Source organism: Gopherus flavomarginatus, chromosome 12 (assembly GCF_025201925.1).
Source record: "Gopherus flavomarginatus isolate rGopFla2 chromosome 12, rGopFla2.mat.asm, whole genome shotgun sequence".
NCBI lineage: Eukaryota > Metazoa > Chordata > Testudines > Testudinidae > Gopherus > Gopherus flavomarginatus.
Window position 1 is genome coordinate 40,786,169 of NC_066628.1, and position 20,729 is coordinate 40,806,897.

The window sequence follows — 20,729 nt, forward strand, 5'->3', positions numbered from 1 at the left end:
TTTTCCCAGAGGGGGAGGATTACATTTCCTAAGAGCCGGCAGTGTAATAATGCCTTAGGACAAGACCCTACCTTTCTCAACCACATTGGGTCACATATACTGCAGTCTTAAGTAACTGTTCTTGTTTCCCTCCACCGTGTTTTGAGATATTGTGGAAAAAGTTTTTTTTTTTTTTTTGGGGGGGGGGGGCGCAAAAGCAAAGATTTTTTTTTGAGGTCTAGCTCTCACTGGAATGCACAATTAAATCCCACAAAACACAAATAATTGGTGGTCCATAGCAGGCCAGTATGAGAGATGTAGGTTAAATTATCTTTGGCAACAGTTTGGCCTAGGCATCTCTACAACAAGGAGAGCTGTAAACGCTGTCTGTATTGTTAATCACAGGTACTATCATTGAGATAACCAGCAGGCAAAGAATTGCCCAAATCATTGAGGGTCAGAAACAGAAATGGCTACATAATAAAAAAGGTTTATTTATTCTACTGGTTTATGTTACTAGAACCCATTAATAGAATAATGAGCAAATTATAAGGTTATCTCATTAACATCACTATGCTGAAAGTTAAACAAGACGGTAGTATTTATTAAATAAGCTTTAGGCTAATAATCCTAAAAATTCACGTACGAGCCATCAACGTTGTTTCCACTGTGCTGACCAGAGTAATGCAAACACATGTATAGACTACTGTAGCAGGTTGAGAGTGAAAGCTCCCTCTCACCTATACTTGAAAAATTCTGCATTTCCTATGGTGAATTCACAAGCAGAAAAGAAAGTTGCCTACCTTTAACATCAATAACAATATTCATCAAAACTGCAACTTTCATGTCTCAGCTGTTGTTTAACAGGGCTTTGGCAACATCTCCTCTAACCCAAAAAACTGTAGAGAGAAACTAATCATCATACTTTTGGAAAGGAAAAAAATAACCACTTTTGGTCAGACAGCAAGCATGGAAAATATCTGCCCAAAAGGTAAATGTTTCACAAAATAAACAGTGGTTCCTGGCTTGCAACCTTAAATATACTGCAATATCTATATGACTGCTCTGTCACTTGGCTAGCTACTATAAATTCCTCTACTCTGACTGGTTAACTACTCTCACAACTCTTCCAGCCATATGCCAACAGAAAACATGGTGTAATCAGCTTCTGATCCCTTCCTCATCACTCTATCCCCACTCTTCCCAACAGCCTACTCGCCCTTCCTCTACAGTATTTGAGGAAGACTTAGCCCCTACTTGAAGCAGAGTAGAGGGATCTCAACAGCAGTCACTTGGGTCACCATCCACAAAGATACATTACTTAGGTGCCTATGTCTTGAGTTTAGGAACCTAAGTCCCAGTTTTAGGCTCCACTGTGATCCTCAAAACTCTCAATGAATCCCATAGGTACCTAAACCTCACTCACCACCTAAGTTTTCAGGATGAACAGTCTCGCAGAGCCTAAGTTCCTGTTTCTGGGCATATTTACCGCCACCTCACTCTATGCCTCCAGACACCTATTTTCTATCTAAGCCCCAGAGCAATTCACAAACCAGGGGAAGACAGATGTTGGTCTGTCCAAGTCATATGTGGGACCTATCCAGTAGATGTGCTCAGCGGCTGCCTCATGGATCAGTCCCACTCAGACAGAAGAAGTGTCCATCTTGTAACTTTAGCCCAGTGATTAGAGAACTCACCTGGGATCTGGAAGACCAAGAATTTCCCCCCTCCCGCTCTGTGCTGAAGGGAGAGAAAGGATTTGAACAGTGGTCTCCCACCTCTCACGAGAGTTCTCTCATCACTTAGCTATAGGTTACTCTGATACAGAGCTTCCTCAGTCTCTCCTGTTGAAGTTGTACCACTGTAGATAAAGAATGGAAGAGTGACTGATGCAAGGAGACTGGACCCAAGGTCTCCAACCTCCCAGCTGGGTGCCATTAACAAGAGGGTTACAGAGTTGCTCACTCTCTTTCTGCCCCAATAACTACTTAAGTATTTAGCCACAGTGAAACAACCAATAGGCCAGAGAGAGAGAATGACTTTGTAGTCCAGTACTCAGGGCATCCACTTAGGAGATGGGAGACCAATGGTCCAGTTTCCCTGCTCCAGTCACTCTTACATTATTTAGCTTCAACAGAAGTTGTTATAAAATGCCTACCACCCTGACCTCTTCCCCCCTTTGTGTCGAGTGAGGTCGGCACCTAACTCATCCCGCAACAAACAACTTAGGCACCTAAGCCACCTGACTCAGAGGTTCCCATTTGTGGATCACTAAGCAGAGCTAGGCACCTCCCTGAAGCCTATATTTTGACGCCCATCTCCGTGAGATGGGCGAAACTTATCACACACCACACTCATCAGCATTTCCCGTTGGCTAGCTTATGCAGGGAGGCACCTACTGTGCTGACTTTTGTGGATTACATTCTAAAGCACCTATCTCTCCCCATACATTTGTGTAGGGACCCTACGCGCCTCAGTCAGGCTTTGTGGATAGCAGGGCTGTGATTCTCTAGGCGCCTGAAAGCGCATTGAGCACCCAGGTCTCTTGTGGATGCAGGCTTCGGTAACTTAGACGCCTCTCAACCAGTATGCAAGGAAGGGCCTAACTGAACTATTTCTTGGGTCAGTAGCTGCAAAACCCCTGTATTCTGATTGGTAGGGACAATGCCACCACTTCAGCTTCACAAAATGGGCTAGTTTTTTCCCCTCTGAAAGCGGCAAACTTTGCCTCCCACCATCAGCCTTGGCTGCTGCACACAGAGAGTTGAGAGAGTTTCACTCCCAAGGGTGACCTCTTTCCTTTTGGAAATTCCAACCAGGGAAGACCGCTTTAATCTCTGCTGGAACTCCACAGGAGACGGGACAAAGGACAGTAGCAGCGATGCACTGAATTCAATGCAGTACACATCTGCCCAAGTAACACTCCTTCCCAGCTGGTGCTCTCTAATAGGGGAGATGTTTGTACTGGTTGAATGGGCCCCAGAAACCACAGCCTACTTCAGACATTTTCCATCACCAGGGGCCTGCCCAGTTTGCAAAAGCTGGCAGAGATTGGCCCTCTATGATTAGTCATGCTTGTCAAATAAATCGTGTCTGGCTAATCTCATCCTACAAACACTAGCTCCACATAAATTCAAGTTCGCTCCACGCATGCAACCCGATCAGGCATTTCAAACGCTATTTCAATTATTCATGCTTATTTTCTTCTTTATGCTTGCCTAAACCCTGTCCCAATGCCAACTTGTGTCCCAATACAGTATGCCTTTTTTCCCCCTCCAGGGTTTAAAATAATACCCACTTTGATTCTCCCATAGAAGGAGTATAAAAGGGAAAAATGTAAAAATAAGTTTCACTTGCACACAAAGATGTCTCAGCAGATCAGGAGTACAAAAAGATTTGTATATAATGAGTTATTGGCCATATCAAATATTAACACAGATTGTAAAGTCACTGAGACACGATATCAACTTGCCTAGTGCTTCTTAACTATCTATAGGTTCAGTCAGTTTCAGAGTACTGGGAGCCGTGGTTTAGTGGATTAGTCACAACAGGCCATTAATCTCTGCATCCTCAATTTTAATCCAGCCATGAGCAAACTGATTGAAAATCATTCTAACCATGTGACCAGAAAAAGCTCCTGAACAGTGTTCTCTAGCCTACCTGAATCCCTGCAGTTGAGGTCACAGTTTAATAACACTATTCACAAAAAGCTCATCTTCCTTTTCTGCCCACTACCTAGCAAACCTGGGGCCAATAAGGTCTGGCAGAGTATTGTCTTGCCTAGTTTTAATCCTATCGCTGTCAACTAAGGTCTGATTTGGGAGGTGGTTGTTTTAAATTTCATTTCAGTTTCTGTTCACAAAGCTTAATTTGTTTCCCTGACTGAACACCCAACACACATTTCATTTAGGGAAAATGAATCCATAGTGTTACATAGAGAAAACAGGATTCCAAATAAATGTACATCAAATGTGTGTGTCTCTTTCCAAACAAGTGCCTATAAAATCTAAAATCAGGTATTCTGCACATACTACAGTGTACACAAAAGCTATGGGTAGGTCTACACTGCCATCAGAAGGTGTGACTGTAGCACATGCAGCTGGATCAGTGTTTCCCAAACTTGGGACGCCGCTTGCGTAGGGAAAGCCCCTGGCAGGCCGGGCCAGTTTGTTTACCTACCACGTCCGCAGGTCTGGCCCATTGCAGCTCCCATTGGCCACGGATCGCTGCTCCAGGCCAATGAGAGCTGCTGGAAGCGGCACAGGCCGAGGGATGTGCTGGCCACCGCCTCCCGCCGCCCCCATTGGGCTGGAGCAGCGAACCGCAGCCAGAGGAAGCCACAATCACCTGGACATTCGGACGTAGCAGGTAAACAAATCTGCCAGGGGCTTTCCCTAAACAAGCGGCATCCCAAGTTTGGGAAACACTGAGCCAAATCAAAGCTAGCTCGAACAACAATAGCAGCAAAAGCTCAACATGAGCAGCAGCTTTTCCACTACGTACCCTCAGTTCTGGGTAGGCAGGACTAGCATGTCTACAGGTGGTGCAATGAAGCCTCTCAACTGCAGTACAGACATATTGGAAATAGTACAGAGCTTTTTAAAAACGCAAAAGATCCTGTGTTATGTATACCTTGTCTAGAAAGTCATGCCCCCTTAGTTACCATGAAACCATTGCATGGGCCACTGAAGGAGAGAAAAAATGAAAACAATATGTTTCTGAAACTCCTTAAACTTTCCTAGAAGATTTTTTAAACATATTATAATGTTCTAGGTCATACATCCTGGAACCTCCAGGGACTAAAATCAAGTGCTCGGTATCCAGCTGAAGAGAGAAGAATCTCTCTCCTGTTTCTAGACATAGATTTCAAGACCAGAAGGGACCATTGTGATCATTTAGTATGATCTCCTGTATCACAGACCATAGAACTTCCCCAAAATAATTCCTAGAACAGATCTTTTAGAAGAACATTCTATCTTGATTTTAAAATAGCCAGTAACTCTAGCTCAGGAACTAATCCATGCAACAAACCTCGATGCCAACTCTGCCCACATATCTACACCAGTGACACCATCACAGGACCTAACCAGATCAGCCACACCATCACCGGTTCATTCACCTGCACGTCCACCAATGTAATATATGCCAGCAATGCCCCTCTGCTATGTACATCGGCCAAACTGGATAGTCGCTACGGAAAAGGATAAACGGACACAAATCAGATATTAGGAATGGCAATATATAAAAACCTGTAAGAGAACACTTCAACTTCCCTGGCCACACTATAAGAGACCTTAAGGTGGCCATCCTGCAGCAAAAAAAACTTCAGGACCAGACTTCAAAGAGAAACTGCTGAGCTTCAGTTCATCTGCAAATTTGACACTGTCAGCTCAGGATTAAACAAAGACTGTGAATGGTTTGCCAATTACAAAACCAGTTTCTCCTCCCTTGGTTTTCACACCTCAACTGCTAGAACAGGGCCTCATCCTCCCTGATTGAACTACCTCATTATCTCTAGCTTGCCTGCATATATATACCTGCCCCTGGAAATTTCCACTACATGCATCTGACGAAGTGGGTATTCACCCACGAAAGCTCATGCTCCAAAACGTCTGTTAGTCTATAAGGTGCCACAGGATTCTTTGCTGCTTCTGCTGTTTCTGGAAGTTAGTGCAGGCACAATAGAAGGTAGATGAAGATAACTGTTTTTAGGATGCTAGCATGAAAAACTCACTCCAGGCTACCTATTAAAAATAAATCACATTATTTATTACTCTATTTGCATCCCATTCCTCACCAAGTTAAATACCTGTGACTCTAGGGCAAGGGCACAATTACATGAGAAGTCTAGACTGGCAAAAATGTATTGCTAACAACTAGCAAGGAGAGTGCCAGAAGGGTACTGAGGATAAAAAATATGCACCTGCAGGTAACTTAAATTCTATCTGCAATTACTAACTGCCACATGGCACCCTCCGGTTGATCTGAGCAGAGTGGAGAAGTCTGTGGAGTCCTTGTAGATCACTCTGTTTTCCAGTAGGAATGAAAACATATTAAAACAATGAGAAATTTCTCTTAAAAAGTGTGAAGATTATAGGAGGAGTTATTCAAAAGGAAAATTAGATGAATATACTGGAAACTGGCTACTAGGAAATGCAGATATCATGGGTGAAATCCAGGCTAAAGCGAAGTCAATGGGCAAAAACTCCGAATACCATTGGCTTCAAGGTGATCAGCATTTCAGCCCGGAATATTAATTCACATTAATGCGCATGGAACATCCTGCAAGTTTATCAATATCTATGGGAATCTGTTAGTCAGCAGGTACAACGTTAATGGAACAAAGACTGGAAGAGAATAATTTAAGGGTTGATTCTCTACAATCCTGTACACTCTGCTGTCCTTTACACCAGTGCAAAGGAAGAGTCAAACACTACCAAATCTGAATGGTAATGGCTTAAATGGAATTTTAAATGATGCATAAACTTTGTCCATGCTCCCCACGCCCCCAACAGGAGTGAATGTCACCTTAATAGCTCTTGGTGTACATCAGGGGGCAGAGGCGGATGTAGCCTCCCAATTCAATGGGTGCACTGACCCCACACTTCTTCCTCTCACCCCATTCCTTCCCTCTTCCTACCAGCTCATGGTTTCTGGGGCTGGGCGAAGGATTTTAGGGTCTTTCCGTCTCTGTCCCACAACCACTCTGAATCCCTGGGAAGGAGATGCCATCGCAACCTGGAGTGGGCAGGAGCCCACAGACCAGGCTGATCTGCCCCAACTGCAGTGGCACAGGCTCCCCCTCAACCTGATTGTTCACTCGCACCACAGCTCCCTGCACATCAGACAAGGAGAACAGCCCGGCTTACTCCACCCCCAATCATTACCCCTCCCTGCTGGCTCAAGGCTTTGCAGTGGTCCCCAGCACAGCTGCCCTGGTTCCAGCAGATGAAGCAGGACCCAGGTGCTGGCCAAGCTTGGCATTCCCTCTCAGCAGGAGTGCTTCTTCCCACACCCAGCTATCTTCAGGCTTCTCATAGTGCCCCAGCATCATTTTGTGAGCCCACTTGGGGTAAACTGCCCCTTTTGTCCCCTTCCGCTCTGCCTATGAGTGCATATCTGAGGATGATTTCCCCAGTTACAGCCACCACTGATCAGGGGAATCAAAATCAAGATAAATCAAATATTAATGGGCCTAATATCATACTTCTGATACTTCAGCCCTACATTAGGGTAACTTAATTGACGTCAGTATAAACTGGTGTAACAGAGAGAAGAATCAAGCTCTAATGACTGCAATTTGTGCGATATGAGACCTGTTTTAACGGTGGGGTTTTCCATTCCCAAGAGACAGTCATATTCCCTCATGATTTCTATACTGCATTCTGACAAGGTGCTTTTCTAAATGATTTTCGAGAAGCTCAGGTATTATTTTTCACCGAGCAGAATGGGCAGATTCATTCAGCTGTAATAGACAAAATGTACATTTCAGTGCAGAGGAAAGAAAGGGAGATGGGAATGAGATCTGAGATAGAAGATAATAGCCCTCACTCCCCATTACCTTGCACCTTGTGCAGTCACTCACACCTGTACAAAACAGAGCAACCTGCCACTGTTCTGGGAGCTCTTTATACCCACTTGGCACTATACCGCCTAGGTACAAGACAATGGAAATTCAGGAAAAAGGTGAGAGTGACCTTCAGGACTTTAGGGGGCAGAGGTTCCCCAGAGTCCCCTCCAGACCCCATTTCTAGTCATTTATCGTGTCCTCTCCCACAGTTCCTAGCACGAGGGGATCTCGGAGCAAAACAGACAAATGAAAGAGCCTCTCGTTCCCTTAGGAGAGTGGGAAATGTGAGTGAAAAAGACAGACAAAGGTGGCTTGTGTTTCAAGCAGTCTTTCTGGATTCGGCCCTGTGGGCTCAGTCTATCAATGGGTCCATTGTCTTTTAGTGGGGTCTACCTCCAGCCCCTCTGTCACGGAGTCACCGGGCAACGCTCTGGAACTATTCCATACGAAGCCACTCAGGACTCTGGGGGAGCCTCCTCTCTCTGAGCATACTGTTTCCAGGGCAAGAAGCTTACACAGCTTCGAGCTTCTCGGGTCTGACCTCGGAGCATTCAGCATCCCCTTCTCACACCGTGCACTTCCAACAGCGAGTCCGCACAGGCGAGGCTCTTGGGGAAGCCAGTGGGCCCTGCACCCCAACTCCGTAATGAGACATGACTCTCAGCCAGCCAGTAAAACAGAAGGTGTATTAGACGACAGGAACACAGTACAAAACAGAGTTTGTAGGTACAGGAAACAGGACCCCTAAGTCAGGTCCATCTTTGGGGCAGGGAGGCCAGGCCCTGGGTCTGGGCCTCCCTCTCTTTCCCCAGCCAGCTCCAAAGTGAAACCCCCTCCAGCCCCTCCTCTGGACTTTGTCTCTTTCCCGGGCCAGGAGGCCACTTGATGATCTCTTTGTTCCCCAACACCTTCAGTTGGCACCTTTGCAGGGGAAGGGCCCAGGCCATCAGTTGCCATGAGACAGAGTGTCGGCCATTCTCTATGCAGACAGCATCACACTGGCCCTCAAAGGCTCTGCAACAATCACACCCCCTTATCCCTCCACCTAGATACTTAAGAAAGGCATAGGGGAAATGGAAGCACCCACATAGTATTCAGGGAAAACATTAAGAACATTCCCACTTCGTCACACCCTCCTCTTTGGGTATGCTGCTTTGCAGCTGGTCTGTGCCACTTCAGGAGTGGTGAGGCCTGTGATGGTTTTCCTCTTGGCTGACCTGTGTCTGCTGTCAGCAGTCTCTGAGGTGGAGCAGTCCTTCTACCATTCACCAACCCTTCCTGTGGCAGGTTTTTTCTTTTTTAAACAATCCCGCACCATCCCCACAGAACAAGCCTTACAGGTGCACCTCATTAGTGCTGAACTGGCCCAGAAGAGCTCATTAGTCTCCTCACCACCAGAGCGAGAGCCTGTCCCTTCACAAAGCCCAATATAATGAGAGAGTTTAACCCAACTATGTGGTGCACAAGACAAAGGGATGAATTCTAGCAAACGGAGACTAATTTGAAGGTCAACCTAATAGAGTCAGATTTATCATCTATTTGATCTGTTCCAGGTTCTCATAAGCCTTTGGAATTAGTAGTTTAACACAAGGCACAAACAAAAGAGAGCAAATGATATTTAGCGAGTAATAAGGCTTGAGTAATAAATCAAGCTCCAGTAAACCTATGGAGAGGCCAGAGGCTAAGAGCAAGAGGAAGGAATGCGATCACATATTCAAATTTCCCCGTTAGGCATCAAGCGCTGAAAGCTTTAAAAGGCACCATGTTTTGGTAAGCAGCAAGGCCAAGGAGTTCAGGGCCTTCTGCTTGTCTATGTAAGCTGTCCCTGCACAGGGCAGTGGCCCTACAAGCCTTCCATCACAGGCATGCAGTTTGCCTCATGCTACAGAGGCCAAAATTAAGTCTGCTAACCTGCAGATTTCAGGGACTCCACTAGAAGATGAGGGCTCTTTGCCACAGCACAGGCCAGGTGCCTTGGCTTTCTGAGTCCTCTTGACAGCTTAGCTCCTTCAGTCCCTGTACTGCAAGAGGCTCCTCAGCTGTTGGCTGCCCCAAATCCTCCCTGGAGCGAGGGGGTATATCATAGGGTGGTGCGGGAAGCTGCACAAATTACTGCAGGTTCACTTGACAGTAACTAGCATTATTTTGCCCTGCAGATTTCACCTCCACCCTTTTCACTCCTCAATAGTAATGCTCTCCCAGATTCCATGCCATCACCAATCAGTTCCTGGAGTGCAGACTCCCCTCCACTCACAAAAACAAAGAAATACAAACTAAGGACTAGGGCCTGTAATTCTCTGAAACCATTTTCATGAGGGTGTTAAAGAGCAAATATATCGGTTTGGGCTTCGGACCCAATTCTGACCCTGACAGTGGCTGGGCAAACTCTCTGTATCTGTGTGAAGAGCCGCTGAATTCAACAGGGCTGTGTCTGTGCACAGTCAGCATCAGAATCAGGGCCCAAGGCTAATTGGAATGGGTAGGAGAAGCTGAAGAGAGAGAAAATGGACAACAGTTTAACAACATTTAAGGATTAACGCCTAACATCCCTGTTGGGTGACCTTGGGCAAGTCATTACACCTCTGGGCCTTATTGTCTCCCATTCTGCAGATGGGGAAACTGATCCTTACCTTCCTTGTTTAGTGCTTTGAAATCTAAGGAGAAAAGTTTACATGAGAGCTAAGTATTTATCAATACAAGGCTTCTTTTGTTCATAACTTAACTAAAATAACACAGTGTTGACGAACCCATATCTTATGGTTCAGACAAAAATCATGCAGAAATCACAGAGAGTTCCTCAGACTTCCCTCTTCAGGGAAAGATTAGGACCTATGTGTTTTGAGACTTCAGTCATTCAGAATCTCTTCCTCTTGGCAACTACACTTCTCCCTTCTGTAATTTAAAACTACAGTTTCCCACGTAATAAATAATATAATTCACCTGCAGAGGGGATGGATTCTCTCTCACAAGGACAAATGACTCACTGTCACCAAACCTCATTTGCAGGTGGCTCTGTGATAAAATGTATTTTTCCTAGTCCATATGTGTGTGCAAAAACACCCTTGCTCTTCAGAGAGCATAGAGAACAATCTATTTCCTTTTGCCATCATGTGTAGCAAGCACAGATCAATTCTCTCTCCAGTGGCCAGATCATGCTACCTCGCCAAAGGAGTGACTCTACGTCAGGAAATTCCTTCAGTTACTCTCGTAAATAACTTGTTGGGAGTGCAGGTATGGTTTGCCAAAGGCATGCCCATTCCACCTCTACTTCAAATCCCACAGCTGTCCACATACTCATGCATCCAGGGGGTTAGGCCCTCTCTCCCCGCACTGGTATGACAGGTGCTAAAAAAGCCCTGTTATCCTAGTCTCTCGACATAAGACTGGAGGGGGTTTTGAGGGGGTTTGCTGGAGCGAAGCAGGATACTGTGAAAGTTCATAGGGGGAAGAGTCAGCAAGAAATTCAGCAAGAAATTGCCTGTAAATCTGCAAGGAGGAAGATGTCACATAAGGTGGCTCAATCTATCCCCATGGACAGACAGTGATCCCAAAAGCTACCGATACAAGGTGGCTTCAGAGGAAAGGAAGAATAATGCTGTTCAGTTTCCTCTTCCTTCCTGCATGTGCTTAATGGGCACTTTGGGCCAATAACCACAAACTTTTTCATCCACTCCACACCCAAAAGTTTGACAACATGATCCCATATCAGGATAAATATACCACACACCAGGGGTTGATCATGTAATCTGCTGACACCTCTTGCAAAGTGCTGATTATCTTGAACTCCCACGGAAGAAGGGCAAATGGGCAATGATTATTGAGAGTGCTCCACATCTAGCAGGGTCAGACAGGTCTGACCATTATTTGTTACACTATGATGTCTATTTTAATCCTCCATTTTTCAAAGGTTTTATCATCTTTTAGTGAGTTATTTGCAAAATAAAACTACAACGGTATTTTACTGTCAAATATTTATGTTACAATAGGTGATACTGCCTGGGAATTTATGTTCAACATTTTATTATGAAAAAAGATTTACAAGACCTCTATACACAGAAAATGTATTTTTGTATGGAATTTAAAGGGGGAAACCCAATGACAACAGCTACTTGTTTTAGTTTTAAGCATTCTCCTTACTCTATCACTGAACCATTGTGTTAGAGCCTAGAAACCACAAACTGCTAGTTTCTTTCCATTTTTCAAGCTGAGTAAAAGGCAAATACTAAACCAATAGCGTAAAGTCTAGTAGTGCCCCAAGACTGTGTGGGTGGACCCCTTTATACCTAGATGGCGCTCCACTGAAGTTAGAAGCAGCGCAGGGCTCTGCCATGCACAGCAGCTTGCCAGGTATGGGCCGGTTTCTCATTTACCCCAAAACCACTTTCCATCATTATAGCAGTGCCAAGGGGCTTTATAAAGTGGGTGTGAATGTCATTCTATATTGTGACGGTACCTCCCATAAGGCTCTATTGAAATATGCTTAGAATGTGTTTTATGCTACGTATGCCATGCAACATATCTCCGTAAAGGTTAGGATTAATGCATGCAAATATGATCTACTGAATGTATGTATCATTTTTGTATTCGATGTTATGAATGTTGGCTGTGTATCAGCTTGATTTCTAAATAACCGTAGCAGAGCATTTGGTCAGTTCCTGGAGAAAGGAATGTTGAAATTAAGTCCCTAATCAAGAAACACTTAAAGGATAATGGATCTTGGAATGCTCCAATCCACATAAAGAAGTCTAATTGAGGATGGGTTATGTTTGCACTGTAATGCCATCAAGCAATGCAAACATAACTACACTAAAAGCAGAAACAACGAATCTGAACAGTCCATTTAAATCCTTTATTTCTACTTTCTACTCCTCCAAATGTGGACTGTAAATAGAATAAAAAAGGGATGGGAACAAGATAATCAAATTTATCCCCATATGTCAAAGGGTCGTCATAACTATGACTCTGACCCAGCTATGACCATGGCACAAGGTTGTAGTATATATTTGTTTTATCATATACTTAAGAATTTTCTATCAGCTGACATGTTCTAAAGATACTGTAAGGCCTGGACACTCCAGTGATTGCAAGGCCATCTAAAAAACTATTAGCATGGGATCCAAAGAGCCAAGAGAAGTACAGCTCTGATTACAAGACACAAATGCAAGCAGGCTTAATCTGTGATATCCAAAGAGAAGAATTTAGATTATTAAAATCCTGACAAACAAAAGGACTCGAGATTTTTTTTTTTTTCCCTTTTTGGACGAGAACTCTAACATGGTGGCCTGCTATTTCCATTTACACCATGAAAGAGGTTCACTTCCTGCCAAAAGAATGTTAGTCATCTGCGGGTCAGCAATGATGCATAGCTTAAACTACAAAAAGCATCCGTTCTCCAACCTTTAAGCAGCAGTAATGTACAACAACACTTTGCCAATCACATGGGAGTATTCAAAACACTAGTTTTATGGTAAGCATGTACTCCCTGTTCACTCTTGTACAGGGAATATTAATTATGCAAAAGCAAACCTATCCATCATTTAAATCCTTGATTTAACATCTAGGTTGTTTGCTAAAGATATGACTAAAACCGTTTGTAGACTCTCAAGAACAAAACTAGAGAAACTAGCGTTAGTTGAATTTGAAGACAACTGTATCTTAGAGTCATGAGTGTCTTCTACATCTATGATTACTTTCAGGCCCTCCAACTGGGAAGTACTGATTATTATTTTAATTTTGTCTTGCATGCTTGGAGTCTAGTTCAGATTCATTAACAATGAGACTACATAGCAAGGCCAAAAGACAGATACAGCTTTAGGAATAGCAGATTTTAATCATAGTTGTTTGTGAAACAATAGCAGAGATTACAGCTCTCTCCCTTCAGGTTTATTTGTCCAATAGAAAACAGTTCGTTATAACATCTGCAAGATTATTCATAAACTTCCTTTTCCCATATACTCTCACCAGCAAAAAATAAGTACATAATTTTACCACCTATCTGGTCACGTATTGTAGCTGGCAAGGTAATGAAACAAATAGGATAGCTGAAAATATAAAAAGGACATGAAAATATTTATAACAGACAAGGCCATTTCAGTAGCATTTAAAAACCAGGAGCAACTTAACACCCTTTGAAAGAGATGAAACATCTGTGGCACTTCCAACATGAGGCGGCATTCAAAACATTCAGAGCACCAGAGGAAGAGCAGTCAAATCATACAACTAGGTCCAACTTGAAAGTCTTAGGAACTGAAAGCCCTTCCTAATCCCTGCAAACGTCTGGCCTCGATCCTTCAGTCTGATATAAACTGAAGGCCCCAAGTCAATGCAGATTTCCCACTAACTTCAGTGGATTCCGTACAAGGCTAAGGGCCTGCCCACACACTTTGGTTTACAGGACTGGGACCCAAGAGGACAAGAGGCCATCATACACAGGATGCCAAAAGCTCTAAGCCGTTTATCATACCAAACTATTGGCTGTATATTCCCATATATCATTATGTCTAATGATGGCACATCAGTTGCATATACTCTCATATATGCATAGTTCTTTCCCCTGGAACCTTACACACAGTTTACATATCCGTAGCTTTCTACCATCACCAAAATCATGAGAAAAGTCCACTTTTCTAGAAATATCTAATTAAATTACTATAGTTTTTGATCCTGAACTATTCATGTACAGTACAGCAATAGCAACTACTAGACAGAACTCTCTCCTCTCACCTACCTCACATCTACAACATTGAAACTCTACTGACTACAACTGACTTACTTCTGCAGTATACTGGTGTGGGACAGCAATATCAGGTCCTACAACTTCAGGTGCTCAAATACAGGCCTGGAGATGGGGTGAACCAAGTAGGTTTTGTGTTCTCTTTGTGCTTCTCAAATCCTGGAGCTATCCAGGAGCTAATTTAACCCGCAGCACAATTCAGAGCACCTTAAAAGCTATTCTGCATTATGCCAGCTGGTCACCGCCCCCAAGAGACCATAACCCCAGTTAAAGATCAGATGGCATGCAGCAGTGCTCCAACACATCCTCTCTCACCTCCCCTCAATACCAGGGCAGGTTATATCAGTTTTAGACCACCAAGAAATTCCTCCATGTGGGAAGCCTTAGCTGTCTGCTGAATTGGTGGAAAGGGGCTGTGTGTGTCTGGACAACAGCAAACTCCTAACCAGAAAGAGACTATTCTCAGGTAAGAGTTCTGGGGGACTTCATGCATTTCATTTATATGAGCTTCTCATCAATCAAGGACATTATGAGGCACTGTACCACAATTGCAGTATGCCACTAAGAACCTGAGCATCCAAGTTCCACAAACTCTTCTATTGAATGGATCCAAAGAGAACTTGTTTAACAGAAACTGGAACAGTAATGCACGTGACAACTTAAACTTTTATTTTAAAATGTAACATACTGCAAAGGTTTGAAATGAGCATCTTCTATTACACTTGGTTGGCAAATGTCTAAGATCATGAGAACATTACACAAGGTTTATGTAAGTGACTGTAGAAGCAAATGTGGTAGCCATTATGTGAGCAGCAATATCCCATCCATAGCTGTGAACGTTGCAGCTAATTAATCTACGGTGGTATTACACAGGAAGGGAATTTTGGCCATGATAGCACAGACCATAATCCCCTCGTCTTTTACTCAGTGTCAGGATTATCTGCAACTCCCTTGAAACAGCAGCCAGAAGGGATCTTATTTTAACATTCTGTCTAAAGGACGACGACATCTCCATTGGCACAACATTCTGTCAATGCCATGCTAAAGCATCATTAAAGGACATGAACCTATAAGATCATTTGAATCAGATACAGACACTATTTACAAAAAGCATCAGATATGCACCAGCGTATTTTTTTAAAGAGGGTTTTCATTCCCTTCTATAGAGTTAAAATGATTTTCTTTTTCCAATAAGCCTGTTCTTATTTATCATTCACGCAATCAAAGCTTGGTTCTCTTTTTAAATAGCTTCAAGCTGCCAAAATCCTAATTCAGTATTTGCAGAAAATAAAAACATCTAGTTTAAGAACATGTGCAAACAAAATATACTTGTTTTGAAATAAATGTCACTAAATCAAATGTATATAAAACCACAATTGTTTTACTTCTGCATTCCAGTACCATTCTTCCCAGACCAACCCAACATATCATTAACTGAGGCACTGATGAATGAGGAACATTAGGTGGAAGGTGCCTGATGATGCAATAAGAATTCATCCTTCAAAAAAAAAAAAAAAAAAAAAAAAAAAAAAAAAAAAAAAAGTATCGGTACTTCTTTTAGTAAATGAAACTGTTTCCTTATCTGGAACACTATTAACATGCTACCAAAATTAAAGCTGCGTGTCACAATATTTGAGGTATAAATGATCTTTCCTATTAGTCTTCCTTTCCCAATATATTCAAACCGTCACATGGGAGGGCGGAGGTTATGACATCAGAAAGTGGCAAGCATGTGTTAAGACTGCAATCTTCATGTGAAAGATGAAACAGAAATGCATAACGGGGTAAGAAGCTATATTCACCACAAGTTATATTTTGATACACACACAAAAGACTGCCTGAAATAATGTTTCATACATTTCTATCCAAACATTTATTATGTTTATTAATATAAACCAGTCAACAGATGGGGTAAGGAAACCTAGTTTTCCATATTCATCTGAGAATCAATGTTGTCACTTTGAATTGTAGCTTCTGATTACGTATCAACTATGTTAAACAGGGCCCAATCCAACACTCACTGAAGTTAATGGAAAGACACACACAGACTTAAATGGACTTTGAATCAGGCCCTTAATAAGTGCAAGTGAAAGATACATGTATACAACACCAATAGAAAAAGCACAATCTTATACTCCATTACTAAAATAACTGATTAAAAAAATTTACTTTTGTAATTCACAAGAAATGTATTACTAGAGCACTTTCCTGTTTCTTTTTTGTGATTACCATGCTGACTGCATGACAGGCTACATATACAAGGTTCTGGAATAACCTGGAATATAAAGTTCTGGAATACATGTTAATTTGGGACAAGTCTCCACAGGATTCAAAGCCTTCTTGAACCTCAAGCATTATCAAATGATCACTGTATATGCTTCCCTAATACAGCATACTGCATACAAAAAGGCACGGGGCAGGGAGAGAAATGAAGCATTAGTGCCAAGCAGATACAGGCAGATCTTAATCCCTCTTTCTGAAATGACAAGTACTAAGAATCCATGAAAAAGGAGGATTCCTGGGGAAAATAAGGAACTGAAGGCTAAATGTATGTAAACATCCTGTATGAGGTTAAAGCAAACTATCCGAGGCCACACAGCAAAAAGCAGCCAGTAGTTCACTGTATTTCTTAAAAAATAAAAGGATGGATATCACACTGTTCTCAGTGCTAGAGGGAGATGGAGAGCCAAAAGAGCCCCTGCAGGACTTATCCCACTCAGTTTCAGAAGCAGGGTTTTGGTTGGGTGGCAACGGGTGGTGCTGAGATCAGGAGATACTATCCTGTGACCATCTCAAGACGTTAATCTTCAAAGTGACAAGTATATTCCTCCTTCTCATGCTCACACCAAGGAATTCATTATTCTATTGCTGTTATTTTTAAAGATGATGTCTAATTTGAAAAGTGCTAGACAGCTGGTGAATCACACTAGGTTAGACAGCAAAGTGTGAGGCTTGGATAAAAGAGGCTGGCGGGGGGGGGGGGGGTGTCATGCCATTCTAAGGAGTGAGAGAGTGAGTTACCCAGGTGGCACATATGAGAGTGGATTAGCACAAGGGCAGCCTGAGATGCTGCCAGTATAAGAGGATGCATCATCCAGGTGCAGAGGGTGCCAATCTAAATGTCAGTGATATGAATGCAAGGAAAAGGGGTTGGATTACTCAGGAGACTGAGGTAGGCACTACCAGGCAAGAGGAGACGTGAGGCAGGTGCAGATCATGCAAAATGATGTAGATACTGCCAATGTGAGGAGGAGAGGTGGTGACAATCCAGTAGTTGAGAAGCCAGATTAGACCAGGGACTGGTGCAGGGAGTGCCAGTTGGTACAAGGATTGGTAGTGTGAATTGGTGCAGATGTTTATGGTCACTGGGGAGCTGCAAGTTTTGCTAAGAGCTCCTGGCTCTACACTAAGGCCCAGTGGGATCCCCCTCCCTACAATGGAATAGCCGATGCTGTCAGAGTTCCCATTCACTGGTTTATGCAATGACTCCAGGGCAGAGGTAGCCTGCAGGGAAGAGAAGCAGATCAGGCAGCTTGGATCCACTTGGTGCCATCCCAGACTAGAAAACTGGCTGGCTCCCGCACAGTTGCTCCTGCAATATCATTATTCCAGCATGACTAGCCTGACTAATTAAGGAGCTAGCCAGGGCTCTTTAAGTAGAAAAGAGTGTTTTCCCCAAGAATAAATTGCTCTAATCTTTAACACTAGATACCCTGCCATGCCTACTCATTAACTGGACAGGCTCTGGTGACAACTGAAATTACCTGATTTCTGCTGAATGGTAGAGATCTCTGCAACCTTGAAAGGAAAGAGTCTGAAACAGGATTCCCAGCCACAATGTTTGGGATTTCTTTTTTTAAATCCTTTTACCACACACACACACACACACACACACACACACACACACACACAGCTCACTACCATTCCATTTTTTGCAACCCCTAAAAAACATGGCACACCAGAACATGAGAACTGTGCCAGTGAACTGCAATCCTTTTAAAACCCCCAGATCAACCGAGTTTTAGCTCTGTAAAAGCCATGACATGCTGGGATTACTGCAATGTAGCAATTAATTATTGCAATCACTTGTGTGTTAGGAACGACTACCAATGTGCTACCAAATCACTGCAATTAATTATTGTAACCAATGCACCGTAATTAATGCACTGCTATCAGAGTAAAGAATGGGGCAAAGGCACCTGATGAATCTCTTAAAACTAATTTAGCCACGATTAGCACTGCTATTTTTTATCTTATTTTTTTATTTCTCGCACTTCTATGGACAGCGAAACCCGAATACACTGCATGGTATTTCCCCCCTTACATGTTCGCTGCGTACCTGAAATGCAAACGATGAAATTGGCTTGCAGAAGAAAAAGCACCTCCCAAACAATTTCCATCCTCCGAGTCTCATGCCAAGTGCATCCCTCGGCGAAAAGAAATAAAGATCAATATCGCAGTTTGAACGATCCCAGCAAATCTCCTTTCGGACTTGCAGACTGTATTCCCCAGATCTGCTGACAACACATGTCCAAGCTCTCTCTCTGCACGGCTCAAGCGAGATCCCTTCCCTTCTTTCACTCTCCAAAAGAGACCAAGAAGGCGGCAACCACCAGCCCTGGGGTCTTCCTCCAGAAGTGAGACAAAAATCCACCAGCTCTCCCAACAAGACATAGACAACAAACGCCAGCTGATCCGGTCCGGAGAGTCTCTATTCCAGGGCAGCCAGCTGCAAGTTACCCCTGAACTCTGCACGACTCACCGGGGCACTGCCACAAAGCCCCATGCCGGGGGAGGAGGGTGGGTTTCCTCTCCTGCTTCTACAAAGTGATCGGAAGGTGATTAATACACGTTGCTACCGATGAGACCCCCATGCGTGTTATTTCACGTACATAACACGAACTAGAAAACACAGTATCATAACCCAGTTCTCCTTCTAAAAACGCTTTGGCTCCTGTAATTCCCCTTCGAGCAAACGAGATTTTCCGCAATGCAACTGCAGGGGTCGTTCTTCCCACGTCTACGGATTTCCCCTCGCCTTGTATCCAAGTTAGAGGGGAAATCACGTAGGGGGGAGAAAAAAAAAGAGTGGTGGGGTTCGCCTCCAATCTCTGATTTGCACTGTTCGGGTTAATGAAACCTCCGAAGCACCAAACGAAGAAACAACATACCTTGGTAGGGTTTCAATTTATTTTCAATGCATATGCGCGCCCCAAACGAAAACCTGCTCTTTAGGTCTCAGTGGTGAAAGGGCAAGCAGCGGTGGGGTGCAGCTGCGTGCAGTGACCTGGCCGGTTAATAGGGTGCCAAGGTGCAATGCGAAATATGCGACTGTATTTTAAAACTTACTTTAAAAAAAAACAAGTTTGCACAGGTTGGGGTGCGGATATGTGACAAGAGGATACAGCCAAGAGTTAGCAAAAAAGTAGTTGCATTGCAGTGGGTCTCCAATTGCTTCCCTGAACCCACATTACTTCTAGGCAATTGATCCTCCCCCTCCCTTATACAAATACACACACTATTTTAGTGCAACCTTTTACTTACCCCGCAAAAACGTCCGTCTTTTCCCCCCACCTCAGCTCACGGGGGATTGGCACTCCTGCCTGTAGTCCCCAAAAGAGGTCAAGCTCCAAGCAGCTTGCTGCAGCCACCCAGATCCCTGGGGAGAACTTACAGCACAATCACGCTGCTCTTAGGGCTGGGACACCTTCCCACGGAGGGGAATCTTTTGCTGTGGGCTCCAGGATGCTCTCAGCAGAGCTCACAGGAGCTTGGCGAGGCAGCGCGCGCGCACAGGCGCGAGCTGGCGGGTGAGGCAGGCAGCGTTCCCCGGGGTAGGCGGCGCGCGAGAAAGCAGCCGCAGCTGCAGAGGAGGGCGCGTCGGGTTAGCAGCTGGGACTGGAATAGCTCCGCGGCCTTTTTAGGGGGGGTGAGGAAGAAAAGCGGTAGGAGATCATCACTGCTGCCACCTCGGCTTTTTGTACGGCACAGTCCAAACCCTTCTTCCCACTTTATTTTAAAATATGTACTAGCTGATGTTGCAAAATAAATAACTACACGAATAATAGTGTCACCGTGCTTTATTGGGGAGGGGCAGGGCGGGAAATGGAGGCAGTGTTAAAGATCAGGGGGAGAGGATGGACGACAATTTAATATAGATTCCGGGAGACTGGGGATGGGTGAGGCGGTGTTTGGGTTATATATGAAGCGGCAAATAAAGGGCAGGTGCGCAGGAGTGATAGTGCATGAGGCTTCCGCCTACCTTTGATGTACGCATGATGGATTGATCATAGGATGAGGGAAGGAAGTGGACTTTAGGTGATAAACAGAAAATCCCAGCTCAGGGCAGATGCGCAGAGGTGATATTGCAAAAGCTCCAGCTGGGGATGCTTATATAGAGATAATAGAAAGGGGGAAAGAGAAGGGGCTGGCAGCTTTGAGTTAGAA

The 20,729-nt window shown here is 43.9% G+C and overlaps 1 protein-coding gene across 2 annotated transcripts in view; it reads right to left on the reverse strand.

Annotated features, from left to right (window-relative positions):
• The window catches only part of CA10 (carbonic anhydrase 10), a 338,146-nt gene extending 318,052 nt beyond the window's left edge, over positions 1 to 20,094 (reverse strand). Inside the window, exons 1-2 of one of the 2 annotated variants that reach the window (XM_050920127.1) lie at positions 19,957 to 20,094; positions 18,622 to 19,102 (exon numbers count right to left, since the gene is read on the reverse strand). In XM_050920127.1, the coding sequence (XP_050776084.1) occupies positions 18,622 to 18,682 (61 nt within the window). In that variant the 5' untranslated portion in view covers positions 18,683 to 19,102; positions 19,957 to 20,094. Of the gene's footprint in view, positions 1 to 18,621; positions 19,103 to 19,826 lie in introns of both variants that reach the window. The other variant, XM_050920126.1, reaches the window with a different exon arrangement.
• Positions 20,095 to 20,729: the final 635 nt, after the last annotated feature.